This window comes from Cornus florida, unplaced genomic scaffold (assembly GCF_030987335.1).
Source record: "Cornus florida cultivar Cherokee Brave unplaced genomic scaffold, ASM3098733v1 CherokeeBrave_3.0.0_Hap2_Chr04, whole genome shotgun sequence".
Taxonomy (NCBI): Eukaryota; Viridiplantae; Streptophyta; class Magnoliopsida; order Cornales; family Cornaceae; genus Cornus; species Cornus florida.
The window spans coordinates 103,469,511-103,485,763 of NW_026775574.1; the positions used below are offsets into that span (position 1 = coordinate 103,469,511).

The 16,253-nt window shown below is 37.4% G+C and overlaps 2 protein-coding genes across 2 annotated transcripts; one reads left to right on the forward strand and one right to left on the reverse strand.

The window, feature by feature from the left end:
* The first annotated feature begins 832 nt into the window (after nt 1-832).
* LOC132304375 (protein tesmin/TSO1-like CXC 5) lies at nt 833-11,175 on the forward strand. Its single transcript, XM_059802028.1, has 5 exons — nt 833-1,179; nt 2,029-2,129; nt 2,234-2,328; nt 9,723-10,130; nt 10,699-11,175. The coding sequence occupies exons 1-5, from the start codon at nt 850-852 to the stop codon at nt 10,767-10,769; spliced, it is 1,005 nt and encodes a 334-aa protein (XP_059658011.1). The 5' UTR covers nt 833-849; the 3' UTR covers nt 10,770-11,175.
* Nucleotides 11,176-11,868: 693 nt separating this feature from the next.
* On the reverse strand, nt 11,869-16,023 carry LOC132304376 (protein PEROXIN-4). Its single transcript, XM_059802029.1, has 5 exons — nt 15,926-16,023; nt 15,037-15,156; nt 14,841-14,969; nt 13,796-13,925; nt 11,869-12,094 (listed from the first exon to the last, which is right to left on the reverse strand). The coding sequence occupies exons 1-5, from the start codon at nt 15,929-15,931 to the stop codon at nt 12,006-12,008; spliced, it is 474 nt and encodes a 157-aa protein (XP_059658012.1). The 5' UTR covers nt 15,932-16,023; the 3' UTR covers nt 11,869-12,005.
* Nucleotides 16,024-16,253: the final 230 nt, after the last annotated feature.

Sequence of the window (16,253 nt, forward strand, 5' to 3'; positions counted from 1 at the left end):
GGGGGGATGATTTTGACTATGAGATGAGGTAGGTGTCAAGATTGGAGATAGACAGATAACCAGGGCAGAGGTAAATATGGCCCGAAGAGAGTCCTTCACATCAAATAAGTCAAGAAAATAGATAAGTTTATGAAGATGTTCTTCATGGATGATAATCAAAACCAAGTAGTTATCAGAAATAATCCTGTCAAGGTGTTCATAATGCCAACGCAGCCAATTTGCAACCAAAAATTAATAATTTTAATGAATAAGAGATAATAAACAAGTGAGAATGGGCCGAAATCAGATGGCAACAAAGCATGCAGTTTTCTGTACTAACTTCACATTAAATATTAGTGCCAAGGTATTGCAGAATAGGCCATGAGGTAAGGGTAGCAACACTGAGCCTCTTCTGTGAATAAAATGTCCCTCCTACTCCCTTTGATTCTTCACTAAGCCTCTTCTGGTTTTCGTAAATATATCTATCACTAGATGAGTGTTCACCAGCATTTTTTTTTCCTTGGATTTATATAAATCATACTTCTAAATATTTCCCTTAAAAATTCCAATCTACTGGAAGAATGTGTTTATTCAGTCATCTCTCACTGCAATATGGTTCCTTGTATTATTTTTTAAGTTGAATTGTCAAGTTTTAAATTGTGTCATTGTAAAATGAGATTCAAGTTCAAGGTGCAGCAGATGAATTATTTCCTTGAACAAATTGATGTTTGTTGAATTGCACAGGATATCAAATAATTTCCTTCTCTCTGTTTTGGACTTTTTGGTTAAACACAAAGTTCAATCTTTTTTATGTTATCTTGCATTCTGACTGTCTCAAAATAAATCCAGGAAGAGGCAGGTGAGGTTAAAATGTTGGTGAAGCACAACAAAGGATGTAACTGCAAGAAAAGTGGGTGTCTCAAGAAGTATTGTGAGTGCTTCCAGGCCAATATTATGTGCTCTGGAATTTGTAAATGCATCGACTGCAAGAACTTTGACGGAAGTGAAGAGCGAAGTGTTCTCATTCATGGGGAGCAATGCAATATCATGCCATCCATCCAACAAGCAGCCAATCCAGCCTTTGACGGGGCCGTCTGGTCTTCTGGTTTTGGTAGCTCTCCAGCAACCAAAAAACAACAGCCCATCTTTGGTTCAACATCCGATGATCAATTTGCTAACAGGATTGCACAATTTCAACAGGTACTTTCTTAAGAATTTTGAGTATAAAAAATATCTTGTCTTCTTCAATGTAGAACACTTGTTGGTCGATCCTAAGGTAAATATATGCCTTTATTTGCTATTGCTGCTTGAATGGGCACAAGTTCTCTGAATTTTTCTACCTTTGGTGGTGAAGGACCTTAGTATCTGTACTCCATAGTTTTGGCTTTAGTCATCCATTTATTTATAATTTTTGAAGTACTGGTGTTACAACTAAATTATGGATGATATCACATTTATTTCAATGAGAAAATAAAAGTATCTATTTTTGCAACATTATTCCCACCTCAAAACAAGCTTCCAAGATTCCTATCTTTTTGTTAATAACCTCCATAGTTATTAAAGGCATAAGGCGAACTAAGGCGCCAACGTCCCCTGGAGCAATGTATGGCGCTAGCCTGATCGGAGTAAGGTGCATATGTGATAAAAATGAATATAAAATATACGTATAAGAAAACAAGTAAAATATGCAAACACAAACTGGTGAATAATATAGAAACGAAGTTCCCAGCATATCAATTTAATGAAACAGCATTCGAGTATTACCATAATGTGATGTAGAGTATGCAAATTAAGGGTCCTTTTAAACAAGAAAAACTATATGAATGGATGATTTAAAAACAAGAGGCGTGTTTTTTGAGCCTGTAGCATGCTAAAAGGCGCAATCCCAAGGGCTTCCCCCCCCCCCCCCCCCCCCCCCCTCCCCAACCCAAAACCAACCCCCAAAAAAAAAAAAAGGGGAAAAAGAAAAGCTTTCAACTCTCCTTTTGCTTTCTTTCCTTTTATCCTCCCAGAAAACCGACCACGTTTTGATATTTTCTGTTTAATCAGGAAATTCACCTGACAGCTTCTGCCACCTGTTCCTCCCTCTTATCTGTCCCTCTATTTGGCACTACTGTTGCAACAGCGGGATCTTCCAAATTCACATACAGGTACCAATTTTTGTAAGTTTTAGTTTCAGGTATTTTTCATAGTGTACAGAACTGTCTATTTTTCGCTTACAGAAACTAACTAGTATCACCTCTTGTGACTGAAGGTCTCCCTTAGCAGATATTCTCCAACCACGGGATGTGAAGGAGCTTTGCTCACTTTTGGTCATAGATTCTACAGAAGCTGCAATGATGCTTGCAGGTCAGTATACACATATTTAAACTTGAAAATTTTCTGGCTTACTTCACATTTTGTTTTTATTATGTTTCTGCATTACTCGAATAGTTCAATTGGATCATCTCTAGAATGGCTATTGTTAGCATATATGATAACCACGATTTATGGAATGACTTACCATATTAGCAAAGATGTGATTATGCTCTAGAATATGCTGTGATTCGATTTAGATTTAATTTAGTTTCCTTTCTTGTAATATGAGCATGTGCTCTTTTTATCTATAAATACTAGAGTTGTGAATGAGTGATTCATCTCATTCAAGCCTTTATACAATTCTCTCCTTCTTCTTTTTATATTTCTACTTGGTATCAAAGCTAGGGTGGTCCGACTGCAATGCCATTGTGAGTTCGGCACCACCCATTCGGGAATGATCTAATGGCCTTCCGGGAGGTGTCAGGTAGGCAGGGCGGTCCGACCTTAATGAGGAGACAGTTATTCTTTTTTATGGTCTGAGGAGACATAATTGTTTCTTTTTTATGGTCTGACGAGACATTATTGATTCTTTCAACTAGATTGTTTAAACATATGTATGAAGGGGACTGGTCTGAGGAGACATTGTTGATTCTTCCATCTACATATTTTAAACATATGAAGGGAAATGGTTTGAGGAGACATTGTTAATTGTTTATGGTCTGAGGAGACATTTTTGATTTGTTGATTGGCACTTTATTTGAGAGAAAATCATTGCTAGTTAGATTTTCACTGTGCAACTTGTAGATTCTTACAAAGGGCTTCTGCAAGATTGTGTTTGAGAATGCATTGTCCAAGTTGGGCGTTTCAGATATCCACACACCAACTTGAGGGGGAGTGTTAGCATATATGATAATCACGATTTATGGAATGACTTACCATATTAGCAAAGATTTGATTATGCTATAGAATATGCTGTGATTCTTTAGATTTGATTTAGTTTCCTTTCTTGTAAAATGAGCATGTGCTCTTTTTATTTATAAATACTAGAGTTGTGAATGAGTGATTCATCTCATTCAAGCCTTTACACAATTCTCTCCTTTTTCTTTTTTTATTTCTACTGCTATAATATCTTATATTTTATGCCTGAACAAGTGGTTTTAGGTTAATTGATAAATGGCTGAAAAAGTTGTATTTCTTTCATATATCTCAAGGATATTTATACAGAATACACAGACCTATTCAAGGTAAGTCAACTGTACAATTAATTTGACAGCTAATACATTAACAGCTAATAGATAACATCAGCTAATAGATAACAGCTAATAGATAACAACTGTACACGTTAACTCTCCCCCTCAAGTTGGTATAGATATTGCACATGCCCAACTTGGATAGTGATGTATGAAACGAATCACTAGTAACACCATGAGTCATCATATCAGCCAGCTGGTTCGCACTCTTAATGTAAGGAACCTCTATCACACCAGAATCCAGGTTATCCTTGATGTAGTTTCGGTCAAGTTCAATATGCTTAGTTTGATCGTGTTGCACTGGATTATTGGCAATATCAATAGCTGCCGTATTATCACAAAAAATCAATATAGGTTTCTTTGGACCAAACCCAAGCTCACTTAAGAGAATCTTCAACCATGTAAGCTCTGTAATTGCATGATGAAGAGCACGGTATTCAGCTTCTGCACTAGACAACGATACCACATTCTGTTTCTTACTCCTCCAGGTCACCAAATAGCCTCCAACAAATGACACATACCCTGAAGTAGACTTCCTATCCAACTTGGCTCCCGTAAAATCAGAATCTGTATAATCCATAATGTCTAGGTGTCCATGCCTGGAGAACATAATACCTTTACCTGGAGAGGACTTTAGATAAGCCAAAATACGATTCACTGCATTCATGTGTCGGTCACTCAGATTGTGCATGAATTGACTTACAACACTAACTGCATACGACAAGTCAGGCCTAGTGTGAGTCAGATAGATCAACTTCCCCACTAGTCTATGATATCTCTCCTTGTTTGTCGGAATCTGATCAGGATAGATAGCTAAGCCATGATTTACTTCAATAGGAGTGTCTATAGGAACACACGCAGAGTTACCAGTTTCAGCCAAGAGATCTAATGTATACTTTCGTTGAGAGAGAAAAAGTCCCTGCTTGGACCGAGACAGTTCAATGCCCAGAAAGAATTTTAGAACCCCCAAGTCCTTCATTTCAAATTCCTTGGCCAAATAGCTCCGAAGCTTCTCTATCTCATTGGTGTTGCTACCTGTAACAATCATGTCATCCACATAAACGATAAACAAAGTAATATCATCACCATTCCTCTTATAAAAGAGAGTGTGATCTGCCAAAGCTTGCTTAAAACCATACTTCTTCATTGAGTAGCTCAACCTGCCAAACCATGTTCTTGGTGATTGTTTTAACCCGTATAAAGCCTTCTTTAGCTTGCATACCTTATCTCCTTCAGGTGTAAACCCCAGGGGAGGATCCATATACACCTCCTATATCAAATCACCATGAAGGAAGGCATTTTTCACATCAAACTGTTGTAATGGCAAGTCCAAATTAACTGCGAGCGAGAGTATAACTCGAACAGTGTTCATCTTGGCCACAGGAGCGAAGGTCTCTTGATAATCAATCCCATAAGTCTGAGTGTATCCCTTCGCAACTAGTCTAGCCTTGTACCTCTCAACTGTCCCATTTGACTTATACTTCACTGTAAACACCCACTTACATCCCACTGTCTTCTTTTCCTGAGGTAACTCGACCAACTCCCAAGTAGAGTTCTTTTGGAGAGCCTTCATTTCCTCTACCATAGCAGCCTTCCACTTAGGATCTCCAAGGGCATCCTGAAAATGACTAGGAACAGACACAGAAGACAATTGAAGGGCAAAAGCTAGGTGAGTCTTAGACAGACGGTGATAGGAAACAAAATCAGAGATAGGATAGACAACATTAGAAGAAAATTTGGAGAAACCCAACCTATCAGGTTCTTTACGATCACGAAAAGGATACCTCCTACCCTGATCACCAACCTGTGGATTCAAGGCAGCAGTCTCCACAGAAGTTACAGGGTTAGAATTAATATCTGAAGTTGAAGTTAAAGGAGAAGAAACATGTACCTCAGAGTTAATCTTGGAAGATTCATCCGATGGCATGGTAGTATCATCAAGAGGGGTACTAGAGTTAGAAGGAGGCGGCATGACAGTGGCATCCTTGTTCCTTCTCACATATACTTCTTTGAACAAGTGGATTGGTCTTTCACCTATTTTTTCATTGAACTCAGTCTCCACATGATCAAGAGTATCTAAAGGTTCTCCTTTTTTGATAACAGCTGAATCCTCCTCCTTACCTGAAATCCACAACCTCTTTTCTTCCAGCTATAACCGTTCCTCTTCTTTACTACTAATCTCCCCCTGAAGAGGAATCAGAGATACATCCCCAAAAAAAATAAGACTCTCTTTCACAAAACTGAACATCCATGGATACATGGTATTTACTTGTAGGAGGATGAAAACATTTATAGCCCTTTTGTGAACCAGAGTAACCAAGGAAGACACACTTAAGAGCATGAGGGTCAAGCTTATCCCTATGAAGAGAATGTATATGAACATTACACACACAACCAAAAACCTTAGGACAAAGATTAAGTGTAGAAGGAATAGAGTGAAATCGGGATAGCATTCTCAATGGAGTTTGATATTTAATTATACGAGGAGGCATTTGGCTGATAAGAAAAACAGCAGTCATGACAGCCTCGGCCCAGAAATGCTTAGGAACATTCACAGTAAAGCATAAGGTACGAGCCACCTTTAAGAGATGACGATTCTTACGCTTTGCTATGCCCGTTTTGTTGTGGCGTGCAGGCGCACGTTGTATGGGGGAGGATGCCATGTTGTTTGAAGAAATCAGTAAGAGATTGATTCACATACTCACCACCGTTGTCAGAATGGAAAACCTGAACCTGAGTATGAAATTGGGTGACAATCATTTCGTAAAACTGAGGAATAACATGTATAACATCATTCTTAGATTTTAGCAAATAAACCCAACTCACTCTAGACTCTAGTACAGTCATCAATAAAAGATGCAAAGTATTTATGGCCCGAAGCAGAAGGAGTAGAAAAAGGACCCCACACATTTGTGTAAACACATGAAAAAGGAATAGGACTTTTATTGAAACTCACTTTAAAAGGAACACGATGGTTTTTAGCATAAATGCATTGTTCACACCCTAAACTAGAAGCAGAAATATTGCAAAATAACTTAGGAAATAAACGGTCTAAATAAGAGAAAGGTGGATGTCCCAAACGACAATGCCATAAAAATATCTTTTCTCTGTCAGACTCTCTCTTTACTTGAAAACCACGGCTAGGTTCAGATTTTAACTCCCTTACCCCCTTCTCCAAGTAGTAAAGACCTCCTCTTTCCTTACCAATGCCAATCATCATCTTCGTAAGATTGTCCTGAAATACACAATGGGTAGAATGAAAAGTTACAGAACAATTAAGATTTTTGGTAATTTTGCTAATGGAAAGAAGGCTGTTAGGGAGATTAGGTGCAAGTAAAACTGAAGACATGGAGAATGTAGGAGAAAGTGAGACATTCCCAGCCCCTGTAATTGGCATAGGAGTCCTGTTAGCAACCTGAACAGACTTAACGGGTGAAGGTATTAGAGAGTCTAAGTATGGAAGAGTTACTAGTCATATGATCAGTGGCCCCTGAATCAATAACCCAAGTGTTAGAAGCAGTAGAAATAAAGGCCAAACCAGAATTACCTCCTTGAGAAGACACTCGAGATACATGAGAAGCAGAAGATGGAGAAGTGTCGGTGATAGCAACCTGAGCAAATTTCTTGTTCTTCTTCTCAGCTTGCTTAAGCTTGAACCACTTCGGATAACCATGTTTCTTCCAGCAAACATCAACCGTATGTCTCGTACTATTGTAGTGAGTGCAGAGACGAGAAATAGAGTCGGTAGAAAGAGGAGCTGGTCGGGAACTCTTTTGGACAGCAAGAGCCGAGGCCTCTGAGTGATCCTTTATTGCCATGGTGACCTGTCTCTATGCTTCACGACGAACTAGAGAATATGCTTCTTCCAGGCTTGGTAAAGGAGAGGTAGCTAGGACACGACTACTAACTTGATCCAAACTGTGATCCAAACCTGCAAGAAACATATAGACCCGATCCTTAGAAATACGCTTCCTCTGTTTCTTAATATCAGTTGCACACGTCATATCATTTGGTCTTCGATAATCAAGTTCCTTGAAGATTGAGTTCAGCTCATTGTAGTACTCTACAAGAGGCCGACCATCTTGACGCAATTGAAAGGACTTCTTCATCAGTTCATAAACCTGAGAAGAATCAGAGACATCAAGATAGCTTCTCTTTACCTCATCCCAAACCTCCCTGGCTGTTCCACACTGCACAAAGTGGGACATCAAATTAATCGCCATGGAATTGATAAGCCAAGACTTGACTAGGGCATTTTCAGCCTCCCATGCATCATAGCTTGGATCATCCTCTGCAGGTGCAACCTTTCTCCCTGTGATATACCCTTTTTTCTGTCTACCAGCAATATGCATCTCCAAAATCTGAGACCAAACACGATAATTAGCACCATCCAATTTAATAGGAATGGAAGAAGAAGTTTCTTGAATAGTCATCGTGGAGGACTTCTTGCTGTCAGATGAATTTTTGGTTAGAGAGGAAGAATCAGTAGTTGTTTTGGCTGCCATGGATCGTGGCTAAGAGGTATTGAAGACAAGCAGCAGCAGCACAAAGAAGATAGCTGACTGCTGTTGCAGGTCTTTAGAAGTAAGGTTAAAATAGAAAAGAAAGCAGCGGAAATTCCTTTCTTTTTTTGCTCTGATACCAAATTGATAAATGGCTGAAAAAGTTGTATTTCTTTCATATATCTCAAGGATATTTATACAGAATACACAGACCTATTCAAGGTAAGTCAACTATACAATTAATTTGACAGCTAATACATTAACAACTAATAGATAACAGCTAATAGATAACAGCTAATACATTAACAACTAATAGATAACAGCTGTACACGTTAACTAGGTTCAATGTCATTTAAGCTGGATCAGCTAAAAAATGTTATTAAAGCTGCATGTCCAGAAGATTTTAAATTATTATCCAGTTATTCATTAAGGTGCTAATATGATTTCTAGGAAATAGTAATTTTCTTTCACAGAATGGATTAGTGCCACGTATAAAGAACTCAAATGTGAAGCCAAGAAGATAGTGAGCAAAGCTAAGCAAAACTCATTATATACGTAGTAATCTATACGAAAAATTAGGTACGAAAAAGAGGTGAAAAAGTTATTTATAAACTAGCAAAGAAGCGAGATAGATCAACTAAAGACATGAATCAAATTAGATGTGTAGAGGACATGGATAATAAGGTATTAGTTAAAGAAAATGAGATATTAGTTAGATGGAGAAATTACTTTCAAAAGCTATAAAATGAGGAACACCCTAGAGAGGAAGTTGAAGTAAATGAATTTAACATAGGAATGATAAACAAAATCACCAATAAAGAGGTTGAGGATACACTTAAGAAGATGGGGAATAATAAAATGGTAGGCCCGGATAATATACCCATTGAAGCTTGGAGAAAGTTAGGGAAGCTAGGAGTTGAGTGGCTTACAAAGCTGTTTAACAACATTCTTAAAGAAGGTATGGTGCCAAATGAGTGGAGGAAAGTACAAACAGAAATAAAGGGGATATACAAAATTGTGGTGATTATATAGGAACTAAATTAATGAACCATACAATGAAACTATGGGAAATGATAATAGAACAAACACTAAGGAAAGTTATCCAAAAAGCAATTCGGATTCATGCCGGGAAGATCAACAATGGAAGTTATATACTTTCTTAGACAATTAGTTGAAGAGTGTAGTAAGCAAAAAGATTTACATATGGTTTTTATAGACTTGTTAAAAGCAGATAGGGTACCAAGAGGCTTAATTTGGTGGTCTCTACAAAGAAAACAAGCTCTCATGCAAATAATAGAGTATCCAAGCGGGATTTGGGAAAGGTCAGATGTATGCCGCCTTACATCTGTTCCACGTTTTAAACCCATGACCACTAGATCACAATGGAGTAACCTCACTATTGCACCAAGGCATGTCTTTTTCTATCAAAAGTAAAAAGAAAATATACTAATAAGTGCAAAAGCTCTACGGAATATATTTATTATGTATGTGTATGTACTGTGAATGTTTTTTTGTAAATAAAAAAATAAAGAGAGAGAAAAAGGTGACCAAAGTCCATTTTTCAGTCTTGCGCTGTGGTTTGTATCAACATTTTTTTTTTAACTGTTTGAGTGGTTTAATTAACTGACTTGCTGGACATGGGCTAATTGGACTTTTTTTTCCCCCTTGCTTTCTGAATCTTTGACTTCTTCAGACAAAAAACATTTAATGGACAAAAAAGCAGAGATTGATCAGCTCGAAGGTTCTGTTGCTTCATCTACTCTAGAGAGTGAGGATAGTCAAAAAGAAAGTTCTGTTCAGGACCAATTGAGTGGAAACCAAACAGATGGGGTCCAAGGGGATGATTGTGCATCTGTTGGAGCTGATTTTCAAAATGGAAGTGCAGTTTCTCCAGGGACACGTGCATTGATGTGTGATGAACAAGATACAATGTTCTTGAGAGCTGGGCATCCTACTGGGATGGCAGGCTGTAGTCAAAACACAACTCTGAGTTCATCTTTTATGCAGGGTTTCACTGAAGTTTATGCAGAGCAGGAAAGACTTGTCTTGATGAGGTTTTTGAACTTTCTTAACAGGCTCGTCACTTGTGGAAGCATAAAAGGTGTGGTTCTCTTTGTTACTCTGAACTTGATAGCTAATGTTTTTGAATATCAGAAATCTATATGGGTTTCCACAACTGCTAACTCTTAGCCAGACATCTCACGGTTTTCTCTCATTTCATTCCCATTTAGTGCTTCTTCCAACTTCTCACAAACACGTTCTCTTCCTAGAATTTTATCCTGTAATGTCACAGACCTACCTCAGCATCTGCATTTTAGCTAGCAAATGCTGTAATTTGGATTAATTTAGGCTTTAATTAGTTTGATTATTGGAATTTCAATTCTCAAGTGACTGTCCAAATAAGTTGCTTTCAGCTATTCAAATTAAAATTGATTTTTAAGTTCTGTCTCAACATCAACCTTAAACCTCATTGAAATTGTTTGAATAATTTATATTTTTCAAGTGTCTTGGATTTATAATAAAAGTTCAGAGAAATTGAATAGGTTTTTAAATTAGAATGTGACGCAACAGCATTTTCTTTTTCTTTTTTGAGATTTCATGAACTTAGAGTCATGTATGCTGACAGGACTAATCTAATGGAAAATAGTTTTTCGTCTTTCACATTACAGAAACAGCGTCTTCTCCATTAACCAAGCCTGAAACGGAAGCCAACAAGAATCTGTGCAGAATGGCGTCATAAAAGCTGAAATTGGCACAGCTCATAAGGAGCCCAACGGAAATGGCCCTGTAAAACATATTGTCCCTGCCACGGTTGTCTGACAGTTTCTGAGGTTGCTTCTAGTTATCTGCCTCTGAAGGCTGTCTTGTTAGATGGAACTGGCAAGATACGACCGAAGATTCAAAACTCATACTAACACGGGGAAACAGTTCAAATTATGTAGTTTATTACTGCATCTTTGTGTATTTTGGCCATAAATTTTGGCTGTTCTTGATGCAGTTATAAGTTAATCTTGGGTCCTTTTTTCAGAAATGTTGTCGACTGAAGAATCAACCCTAGCTAGATCCTTACGTTTTTGGTACAGTTTATGATCAATATTTATATATGTATATAATTCTCGGTTTTATTTATTTTTGACCTTCTGTTACTTTTGAAGAACATACTTTGAAGTTCAAGAAAAGGTTACTGTCAAATTATTACACACCCCTCAGTGCTTATGTTCATTTTGCTTTGCATCAATGGAGAGACAAGCTCGAGTTTTCTATCACTCTTGGTCTTCTGGAGAAGCCTAGCTAAAGACCTACTTCGGATATCGCTCAAAATAGCTGCTTACAAACACTTTGCCTCATGAGCAATGCTGGTGAAGAACATGATTAGCTAATGTGAAGAAGAGATGATTTATGTTCTTCGGTAGATAACATAGACCCATTAATGGTGGATGGCTTGTTGTCGTGATTATGAACAACTCAATTCTTGCTTAGTTTGTCATTGAAGCTAGCAATGCACACTCGTATTGCCCCACTTGGGGCTTGAACTCTCGATCTTCCCTTTTGGGAAGTAGAGGTCATACCACCTAAGGCTCGAGATCATACCTCCCAAACTAAACTGGCAAGCCAAGAGCCTCGTGGTGTATTCATTGGTATTTTGCTCAATTGGAACTGTGCAAGGTATTTTATAATTACAAGTCAATGAATTATTGGCTACTGGCTGAAATGAATGAAAGAAAGCTGAACCCAAAAAAAAATAAAAAAAAATTCCTTAGTGACATAAATAATCTAGCTTGCAATGTGCAGAATTCAAGAACAGAAATTCGTTGTTAAAAAAAAAAAAAAAAAAAATGTAGAGAAGCATGACAAACAATTATATTGTTATTTAAGTTGTCTACAATTTCTTTTGGTGCTATTGCAATAGTTACATGCACAATAATAGAAAAACCCTAGCAATTGCCAAGACAAATTTGCAACAAAATTGTTAATTTCACCCTTTCTTGGGCATGGCTGCAAGACTAGTATACATCCTTGCCATGGATTGGTACCCTCGGATATCACCAGAACGTAGAAGATTGCCTGTGTAAGAGCAGAAGCAATGCATTAAATATAGAACAATGAGCAGCCAAAGTCATGAAAATTATTTAAATCGTGTATGAGAACAACTAAATATGATCACCCATTAATCAAACCCACAAAATGGTTTCTGATTCCCATTGCAAGGATAATTGGACTGCGTACCATATCTAGCTAGAAAGAAATAAGTTTAGAAGTTATGCTTGGCTATAGGAGATTTTCCAGTACAGTGCGATATCGTCATCCAATTCCATGGTCTCACCAAATACTACCCCTTGCGATGAGGTATAGGCCAGTCTTACTCCCACAATAGGAAGCAATGATAGTGAGCTAGATGCACCAGACAGTTAAAATTGGAAGGAGAATGCCCAGACTTATATTCACTCGAAATACAATACTCACTCCAAGTCATCATCCAATCTGAGACTATACGATCAAGCCAATTCTCTATGCCATGTGTATCTCTCGGTAAATCATTTTGTGTGACATGATAAACTATCAATGCCCCTTAGTGGATGTTGGAGGTCATCCTCATTGAAGATCTAGATCAACCCTCCAGAAGGTTATAACCTCATATGTGGAACGTTCTAGAACCCTGAAATCTCCATGTATTCTTACATGTTCCAAAACTCTTTGAAATGTTCTTGAAAAAACTAGAGAGCTCAAGATAAAATTTGGCATTTGACACAATTCTAGAACTCTGGAGAAGATTCTGTCAATGCAGGTTCTTCTGCATGCATAGCAAGCCCATGCGCTACCTCCTACGCCCTAGCGTCTGCCAAAATTGTCAATCCCTAATGCTCTCCCCCATATTTTCCTATGACACCCTCATCACAGCTTAGGCACTTAATCCCAAAGGATATCCCTTCCACTTGATAAGATAATCCTGCAGCATCACTCCTTTATGTGCAAGATGCCTCTATGCCATCCAAAATACATTGGTGCTTGTGCCCTAGCCAAGTTCCAACGTCCCTCAAGTTTTGCCTTCAACACATCTAATCACCAGTGCGGGTAAGCAGCAGGAGTAACTATGACTCTAAAGGTAGCCAAATGAGCATGAATGGATTAGCGAGATTCCCACTATCCCTACCTACTATCCAGAAAAACCACAGCTAAGGGAATGGGCTTGGCAGAAATAGCAGGGAAAGATGTCACCACTCGCCCAGCTGTGTAGGTACTGTCTGCTAAAGTGCTGAGCACACTCTCCGTGCTCACGGCTTTCAAAATGCTTCTACACAGTAAGGAGGCATCCATACATATAAGTGCCATGAACTTCTCCTCCCCAGGTGATGTGGGACGTCACAATCATATGACCTGTAAACATATGTACTCAAGGAACTCAAACTTGACATCATCTCCTTGCCCCCTTCTCTAGAGCATAATTGGTATATGATCTGGAATGTCTATACGTTTTTTCTACTTTTTCATAAATAAATTGTTTACTCCGAGTTTCACAACAACAATAGTATTTGGGTGAGGAAGCTAAAGTGGAAGTTCACACCTCAATGATAAGTGGTGGTTTTCAAAAATTGATTCTTCATTAGGTTTTTTTTCATTATTTTATTTTATTTTATTGTTATTTAAGACACTTGTTTTTCATCTGATTGAAGGAAACCCAAATGTATTGTATATTTTCCATTTTTCGGTGAACAAGGAAACTCAAGATTTAGAACACAAAAAACATGAAAAATACACCAAGTTTACCTGAATCGCAGTTTAGTGGACTATCAGCCTCCGGATGGGCCATCAGAGCAATAATGGCCCTACAAACAGACTGGAGTGTCCAAGCTGGGCTCCACGCATTCTTCAAGATATCAAGGCAGATCTCTCCTGTCTGCAAGGAAGAAAATAATAATGATGACCATAATGAAATATCCGTATTACATCCAACACAGAATTTCTGCTATTAGTTTTATTTTCAGGATGAGAAAGACCCAAAAGGTGATCCTTGTCAGTTTTACCAACTAACAGGATGATTAGAAGTTCAGTTCGGCAGATTATGTTCTTTCCAGATCAAGTCTGTGGTTTCAATTATTTTTTGCACTCTTCAACTAATTTTCCCCTCAATTCAAGATGAACTATAAAGTTTTTGTTTACTGACAGTGTCCCAACCAATAATAAGATAATTTGAGAGAAGCTAATTCAGACTCATAAGGCCATAACTCAAAATTACTTCGACCGGGGAAGAAAAATTCAACTATGAAAAAATATTTTATGTTTATTTTTCAATTGTGTTCCGGAGTATTGCTTTTCCCATCCGAACATCCACTAATCAGCTCTTCTAAGTGGAAAGACCGACCAATTCAAAAATATGTTTCAAAGGCCATTTTGACAGAAAACTAGGACTAGTTTCAACCTTTTGGTAAATTTACAAGGCTTCAACTAGATTCCAGCAAAAGAAAACAAATATTACATTATAATTTGAGCAGGTTCGTGATATTAGAAAAATAGTCAAAACCATTCTCATCCATTACAAGAGGTATTCTTGCTTAATTTTTTCCCATTAATTTTATCCTATTCTTATCACATAATCTACATCAATACATAACCTTCAGTGACACATAATTATCACAGCTATAAAAATGAAATTCTTAAATAAATTAATGCTTGAAGTATTCAAAGGCGCAATGGGATAACAAGTACTAGTTTTTCCTTATATCATTTCTCAGCAATATTCATGATTATTACGGTGAAAAAAAAAATACCCAAAGAACATCTTGAAAAATAAAAATTTACGAAAGATTCATACCTTAAAATGCACATTTGGATGAAATATCTTTGTCAAGAACCGCACTTGAGGAGGTTGCAGCGGATACTGCTCGGGGACAGAGAAAGCAAGCTGGAAAACACCACCCTCGAAAGGAGTTTCTGATGGACCCTGAATACAGAATAAAGTCAAGCAGCAGCATCACACAACAGAACTTTTCCATCAAAACAGAGCCTACCTTGATAAGCGCAGTCCACTTAAATATGTTGGAATCATCACATGCTAGTTGAATATCTGGATCAACCGCTTTCTCTCGTTGCACCTCTTTGTATTCCTTGAAAAGCCTTGCCCTTGATGCCTTCACTCCAAAATTCAAAATGGTAAAAAGATTTCTAGACAGATTTCATCTCCATGTTGCACACAACAGAGAGATTACTCAATGCAGCGTAAAGACAAGGTTAGGACTTGTTCAAAATAGTTTTCATTTTGAAAGTTCTCGCACTACAAATTTTCTTAAAACTTCAGCTAGATGCAAACTGGGTTTTCACCGGAGTTCTAATGTTACGGTTGATTGAGCATTATTTTCTCATTACAGATGAATTGACAATTTTAATTATGAAACAATAACAAAACATAAACATCAATCTTAAATTATGAAACAATCCCAAAACATAAATCTATCTCAGATGATGAAATTATCTCGGGTAAATTGAACCAATCACAATTCACAGTGATGTACCATTTACACATGCCTCAAGTGAAAAAACAATCTCCAGTTATTAAAAAGTCTTTAAATTTAAATCAATCCATATACATACATACATATATATATGCACACATGTACACTGAAACACACCACAAATAGCACAAAAGAACAATAATTTTCCGTTGCTAAATGGAAGATTTGTTTCAAATTTTCACAGTTTAATCTAAATTAAACAAAGCAACCACAAGAACAACAACAACAATCAATCAATCTTGTTTATGAGCAGAGAGCATCGGCGAAAACAAACCTAATTCAAAGAATCAACATTTGTACTGGCAGATAAACATCAATTGCAAAAACAAATATACACAAACGAACCCGAAATCGAATGGAACATTATAATAATAGATCATAAGCTAACCTGCATTTCTGTTGATGCTTTGGTGAGTTCAATTCGTTTTGATGCTTTGGTGAGTTTTCGTCTCAAAAAACAAACAAATCTATATATACCATCGTAGCCCAGCTTTTTATACTTCAAAGTTGTTCGTTAGTTAACTTTTTTGGACAAAAGTACCCCTCCCAATTTATGGATTTTTGGAAAGGAAAAGGCTGAATATGGATTTCCCCGGGACAAGTAGATGTCAAGTGAAATATTCGTTTTGATGCAATAATTATATGGCGCTGATTTCAAATATTACTTTAACCTCTCCTAAAAATCAAAGTCTGTAAAACAAACTCGTGGTATAATA